Genomic DNA, 7,567 nt, shown 5'->3' with positions numbered 1-7,567 from the left:
TGACCTTAATTCATTTACCCTTTGTTTGAAAAGGAGAGAAAAAGGCAATATTGGAGAAAGTAAAATAATCTAGAAAAATAATCAAGATTTGTCAACTTTATTTTCATTATTATTTTCTATCTTTATGTTTGGATACAATGAAGAAAAAAAAAATTATTTTCCTTCATTTGAAAAGGAAAAAATTTTACAAGTTGAAAGTTGGAATGTTTGATAAAAAAATTTTTCAAATTAAAGCATTCAAGAGTTGAGGACCATAACAATTTTTTCGTTAAATACATGAGTGAATTTAAACATTTAGCCGAAGTTTAAGTAAATCTTATATAGTTTATAACATTTTGACTTATTTGACCTTCAATAAATAAAAAGAATATTACAAAAATAAATTATAAAAAAAGGTCTAAAATTATGGTAAATTGACCTTTGGACCTAAAATTAGTTGGTTGTCTTTCAATCTATAAACTAACTCGCTAAGAACTTCAATTGAAGTGCAACTATGGTTAAAGAGCTAGCTTATCAATGGAAGAGACAATAATATGATTACAAGAAAATGATTAAGTAGTTAATGATTAATTATATTAGTAAGTACGTTTAACTTCATGTATTTGAGAGATGTAGCACAACCGTTTTGTTCACACCACACATGTTGGGTAATAACATTTGCACATAAATAACCAGATAATGCCTGAAACTCACCACCCTAATCAGCCTGTAACATTTGAATAGATATATTAAAATAATTTTTCACAAGTTGGGGAATTTGAATGAAGGTTGGTAAAAGTAAAACATCAGATTTTTGTTTTAAGAAATAGACCCATGAACATTTGCAATAGTGACCATAAAACAAAACATAACATCAATTGATGCGACTTATGCGGGTCCCTAAAACAAATTAATTGAAATGGTAGACCCATGAATATTTGCTATAGCTATAGTGACCACAAAATAAAAATAATATCGATAGCCATCAACTGATGCGACTGGTGAGGGTTCCCAGAACAAATTATTGAAGTGGTTCTGTCGTCTGAAACATTGAATCAGGAAATGGAAGGTTATGCGTTCTGCTGGAAAAACACGCATCACAAGGTGTAAAAGGAGATGTCTTTTTATTACAAGCTAATTTATTAGAACGAAAACTTTATGAACTAGGCCAGAATTAGCATGACCAAGTTTGGCATGCCAATCTGCAAAAGTAGCAGCATTAGCTCGTGGACTAAACTAGGCCAGAATATAAGCTTTTATTTGCTATTTTACACTTTATAATTGAAATAAGCAATTACAATTACACTTTATGTTTAACAAACTTGGAGATTCCTAAATTATAGTTAAATTAACACTTATAAAGCAATTAATGTCAAAAAAAACACTTATAAAGCAATTAAAAAAATTTCTGAAGCCGGAAGGCCATGTCCCCTTCTCTCCATCCCTAGTTCTCACAAGTACCAAATCTCCTACCTATATTACTATCCATCCATGAATTGTGAATCCAACATTGCCGTCCACACCTGCAGAAATGAGGCTCCTTACTTGATCCTTGCGTATGATTTTTCTCAAGTATGGATGCAAAATACGAAGGGAACATTGGTTTAAGAGGTAGGTCATGGTTTAATTAGTGAGTCATAAAAATATTAATAATAAATAACAATTAAATAATTATAATTTAAAATAATTACAATATAATAAAAATAATTAATAATATAAAAAAAATAGTCCTGGCCAATCAGGCCTGTGCGGATCTGCCTGCTGGACATCGGGATCATCGGTTCAATCATAATAAACATTAAAATAACAAACTTTCATAGTTCTTTACCTGAAAAAAAAATCTATTACTGATCCCTTTAACTAGATTTATTTATCCTAATAAACATACTATTCAACTTTCAATTAAATTTATGTTTAATAAATAGAAAATTATTTGCTTAAATCGGGTCTATAGCCACGCTTACGGATCAAACCAATGATAGTAAGAATTCTTTAAAAAATGTTCCGAGTTTATTCTTTTTTTTTCCCGGTGTATAGTCAAAAATATCATTGTTTCAACTATAAATCTTATTCTATTGGTTTAGTCCATGAGTGAGGCTATAGACCGGGTTTAGGTAAAATTTTTCGTACACTATTTTGAATATAAAAATATTCTACCATTAGATTCACAAATCAAACAAATTATTTATTAATTCCATCCCTAAAATTTATTTTATTATAGAAGAGGAGAGCCAAGCTCTAAGAAATTAAAAGCTAAGTTTAGGATAGGATACTCCCTTACGTCATGATTTAAACAGTGAAATAAACCAACAAGAAGACTACTAAGCACATGCGTACTAACATTATATTAAACATAGCAGGCTATTTGAGACATTTATTCTTTTTTATGCAAGTTCATATTTAACTGGTACAAGCAATAAAGCTTCTTTCTTATGAGTAGCAAGACCAGAACCAGATGCCTCTTCCATATTAATATCTGCCTCCTTCATATTGCCAGGTAACTTCCAATCAAAGCAAAACAAAAGGTTTGCAAGCGCAATCTCCAGCAAACACAATGCCATAGTCATACCAGGACAGACTCTCCTGCCGCCACCAAATGGTAAAAATTCATAATTTTGCCCTCTAAAATCAATGGAGTTATCAATAAATCTCTCTGGAAAGAATTCTTCAGGATTTTTCCAAGTTTTTGGATCTCTTCCAATTGCCCATGCATTGACATGGACTCGAGTTTTGGGATAAATTTCATAGCCATTGATGCTAAATTGTGACATGGTTTCTCTTGTAATTAGTAGTGGTCCTGGTGGGTGCAATCTCAGTGTTTCCTTCACCACCATCTTTAGGTATTCAAGCTTGTTAATATCTCTTTCAGATACTTTTGTTTTGTCTCCAATTAATCGTCTGATTTCTTCTTGTGCTTTTCTCATAACTCGAGGATTTCTGACAAGTTCTGCCATAGCCCAGACTAATACTATTGCTCCAGTGTCCACTCCACCTAGGAATATATTCTGATGTACATGTGTACATATTACATTCAAATATTTTAACAGTGTCAAAAATTCAAGTCAGAACTAAGGATTGCTCATGAATTCTAAAATTTTTTTTATCAGAAATTATCAGTCAGAATTAATTGTAAATTTAATTGATTTGTTAGATTGCAAATGCTTTGATTCAACAATGAAATATAGTTTTACTCTTTTTTTTATTGGTTTGGGCTATGAGTAAACCCATGAACTTGGTCTAAACCAATCAATTCAATTAATTCATAACTAGCAAACAAAAGAAGAAAAAGAATTAAAGAACGAAGAGATTAACGTCTTGTTTGAACCATACAATATTGTTGAATTTGAAGAGAGCATAATTGTTATCACATAGAATAGCTATTCATCATTTTGATTCAAATTTAAACTTGAAATAACTATTTTAACCAATAGCAAATTTATAATGTTAAATTTTAGTTGAATGTTTAATCATAAAATAATTCATTATATGTAATAGATATTTTTCAAATTTATAAAAAACAATATTTGATGAAAAAAAAATATTGACTAGCTATTCTATTTCTTTTTAATTTAATTCACTAACAAAACAAAGTTTTTAAGAATCAATAGGAATATTACCATGATAATTGCTTTGATGTGACTTTTAGAGAATTGAATTCCTTCAGATTCAGTTTGATATCTCTCCAAATCCAACAAAACATCGACAATATCTTGATGTCCATGCTTCTCTTTTCCCTTTTGGATATGATCCTCAATAATCTTCTGGTAGAATTCATCAAGTTCTTGAAAGCTTCTTTCCAGTTTTGAATGGAGACCTGTAATCCTATCAACAATCCAACCCACATAAGGAAAAAAGTCAGATGCAAAAAAACCCCCTAACTTGGCTAAAGCTTCATGAATCACTTCTTGAAACCTTTCCTGGGTAAATCCTCTTGTTGCAAAACTATTCCCAAAAGCTACTCTACAAGTAACATTTGCAATAAGAGACATAATTTTTTCACTAAGATCCACAGGAGAAGAAGAAGAAGAAGATTTTAAAATCGAATCTATGAAAAGACCCACTTCTTCTTCTCTAACGGATTGAAACGATTGAACTCTTTTAGCACTAAAAAGTTCAATAACACAAATCTTTTTTATTTCTCTCCAGTAATCTCCATAAGGTGTAAAAGCTATATCAAGATAGTTGTAAGATAGTCTTCCAGTACCAGCCAAGCGAGGTCTACTACAACTACTGAGGTCATTTATTTTGATAAGCTCTTTTGCTGCTTCTGCAGAGGAGATAATAAGTGCAGGAACTTGACCAAACTGGAGAAGCATGACAGGACCATATTTCTTGGAGAGTTGCCATAAAGAGTAATGAGGTAAGGTCCCAAGTTGGTGTAAATTTCCTATTATAGGAAGTCTAGGAGGACCTGGTGGAAGGTGCTTGCTATTTAGTTTCTTTCTCAAAAGAAAAATGAAGGGTAAGAGAAGAAGAAGAAGAAGAGATAACCACATATGTACATGAAAAGAAGCCATTTTTTGTCTGTGTTGGAAGAGCATATATTCGAAGCAGAGGAGACTACTATATATAGGAAAAAAAACTATCACTCCAAACCCAATACTATTTTTTATTCTTTTTCTAAACAGGTTAAATGAGGAAAAGCTTTATTAAACTAAGTACGATTAACTTAAAAAATAGATTTAAAAACACGTTAATAGATTTAATAAGCTAGCTTCATAATTTAATAGATGAAGATCAATATTATTAAAGATTTCAAATGAGGTCTTCGTGGACCTGAATATCAAGCAGTTGATTTGCACTCCTAGTATATATATATAAATCTTCTTACTGAGGACCGCCCAAACTGGCGCGGGCTTAGTCACAGTTAAGTGTTTAATGGGGATTGAACTCAAGAGTTCTTCCAACATACTTATTTTGCACTGCCAACTGAGCCACAATCCGTAGATTATAATTTTGTTCGAATATAATATTATTAAAATTTCATTAATAACTTCAAATTAATACAAATAATACAAAGAGAACAAAAGCTCTCTCTTGAAACCCCGGATATAAAACAAAACTATTATAATTAAAATAGTTATCATTCAATGATCTATGAAATCTTAATGAAAATTATTGGAAAAACTTGAAAAATTGATAGAATTTTAAAGTGATTGACTAGACAAACTCTCTAAATCAAGATAGAGATAAATTGAAAAAAATAAAGGAAATATAATTTATATAAATCCATATCAAACAAACATAAATCTATAATTTATTTGACAAAATACATAAATATTTGCAAAAAAAAAGAGAGAGAGAGAGAAATAAGATGGAGGCGTTATCATATCTTGTATTTTTGATGGAGAAATAGTTAAAAAATTTTAATGAAGAGGAGAGAAGAGATGGGCTAGGATTTTTTTTTTTATTTTATTTTGTAACCGTCCTAGCTTCAAAAGTTTTTTTCGTAATATAATTTATATATAAGGATTAATACGTATTTAACAATAAGAAAAGGAATAACATCACAAATTTTGAGTTTGTTTTAATTTGTTCTTTTGGATATAACTAGTCTTTGATATGACATGCGTTGCATATTAGTGTTTTATATGACATGCGTTGCGTGTTGACTATACTCGTTATATACTCATTTTTTGTACTCTTTTAATTTTTTTATCTATATAATATTAAACCATAAGTTTTTATTTAAATTAAAATAAATACAAGTGGTTAATTTGTATTGCATTTTGCCGCACAAGCTATTTGTAATGTTACTTTTTATGTACTTAATTCTACTTTTATATAATGAAATGATCTCCGACTAAATTAATAATGATAATCATTTTGACTACAGTGACACTATTTCTTTTAGAATTTACTTTCTAGAACTTGACAATCTTAAATATTCGCTCCTTTTCTTTCATTTTTTTTTTTTTTATCTTTGGAACCAAATCTACCATGTTTCAAGCATGTCGCAAATTCATTAGCATAGGCAGTTTGTCCTTCAAGAACATCAATTCTAATAGGAGCATTTGCAGCTAGAATGTAAGATTTTATTTCTCTTTTGGATCAAGAAATATATCTGACAATTAATTTGTAATATTTTGCAAAATGAATTATCTTTTAAACTTTTAAATTCATATTGCCTCATATGAGAATCAAGATATAATAACGATAATTCTTTTCCAATCAATTATTTTTCTATCAGCTTATTTTCTCTCTCCAATGTTGGGATTCATAACAATTAGCAAATTTGGCATCTATAACTTTCTTATTTGAAAGTTCTAAATATTTAATAATAGATTATATCCGACATATATTTTCAACTTCTTCCGAGGATCTAACTTAGTGCGTAGTGGTGGAGTTATTAGAAAATATAGCGCACATTTAAAAATTCCTTGATGGGTAATATTTAGTTCTTGATCCAAAATTAATTATAAAAGGGAGAACATATAATAATTTATTGGTCTGATGCGAGTAAATACTACTACATATAATAGCATGTCCATCTACAAAAATAGGGAGCTTTGTTATCATAATAATGGCCTTGCAATTAATTGCAATCAATTAATAAATGATTATATTAAATCATTTTGAGCATAAATAAAAGCAACAGCGGGTTACCCTAAATTATTTAAATTAACACATGTTAATCATTAAAGGTCTGATGTGTAAATTCATCATCATTCTCAAGATAAATTAGCTTACTAGCATAATCTGAAAATTGTATTTTTAATCAAATTATTGCACAAATTAATCTTACAAACTCAGGTTGCAAGTTAACAATAATCTTTGCAAACTTCAGGTTACAAGTTAATAATATGATGTAACTATCCTTTGAATACATCCATAAAACATCTTAATGATCCACATGGTGGATTTAACCTTTATATATTCTAAAAAATGCAAGTAGTTCAATTTGAACTCTACTTGGCAATTGCTCAATAATTAATTTGCTTTAAGAACAAACTAAAAATGAAAAATTCAATAGATTTCTTCAAATTTCTGGTTCTTCAAGAAATATCCCTATAAAGATTAAATTTTTCTTTTTTGCATCATCATTGATCAAGATGGTCAAATTGATTATGCCAAGTAATAAAGTAATTGGATTTGTAATCTTTTGGTTTACCACCATATCCATTTTTAATGAATATTTTTGAAAATAATGCATTATGCATTCTTCTTAGTAGTAATATTTGCTCTTCCGGAACGTTTAAATATTCTTTTACTGCCAAAGTCAAATTTGTTTTTCCATTTTTTGGTGTGTAACAAATAGATAACTAATATTCATCTATGACACATTATTTGTACCACTTCTAGTGATAAAATTTATTCTTAATTATGTGGCCACCATAATTGTTAAGATACTTCAAGTGTGATCTTACTGGTATTCTAAATGACAAGTACATCTTTGTCATTATTCATGCCCAATATCATATAATTGCATTTAATTCAGGGAATGCATCAAATCTAGTTGAGTAGATATTGATATACCCATATATATTTTATTCCATTCACTTCAAAGAATGGAATAAAATCTAGTTGGGCGGCCTCATAATCTTTATTAAGATCTCTTTATTTTGCTCAATGATAAAAGGATAAGAAA

At 29.4% G+C, this 7,567-nt stretch overlaps 1 protein-coding gene across 1 annotated transcript; it reads right to left on the bottom strand.

Annotated features, from left to right (window-relative positions):
- Positions 1-2,295: 2,295 nt before the first annotated feature.
- LOC105635465 (cytochrome P450 71B34) lies at positions 2,296-4,537 on the bottom strand. Its single transcript, XM_089722128.1, has 2 exons — positions 3,597-4,537; positions 2,296-2,984 (listed from the first exon to the last, which is right to left on the bottom strand). The coding sequence occupies exons 1-2, from the start codon at positions 4,518-4,520 to the stop codon at positions 2,364-2,366; spliced, it is 1,545 nt and encodes a 514-aa protein (XP_089578254.1). The 5' UTR covers positions 4,521-4,537; the 3' UTR covers positions 2,296-2,363.
- Between the last annotated feature and the right edge of the window lie 3,030 nt (positions 4,538-7,567).

The sequence above is a fragment of the Jatropha curcas genome, chromosome 5 (assembly GCF_041381405.1).
Source record: "Jatropha curcas cultivar XTBG-Jc1 chromosome 5, XTBG_Jcur_1.0, whole genome shotgun sequence".
NCBI lineage: Eukaryota > Viridiplantae > Streptophyta > Magnoliopsida > Malpighiales > Euphorbiaceae > Jatropha > Jatropha curcas.
This window is presented reverse-complemented; position numbering and strand designations above follow the sequence as displayed.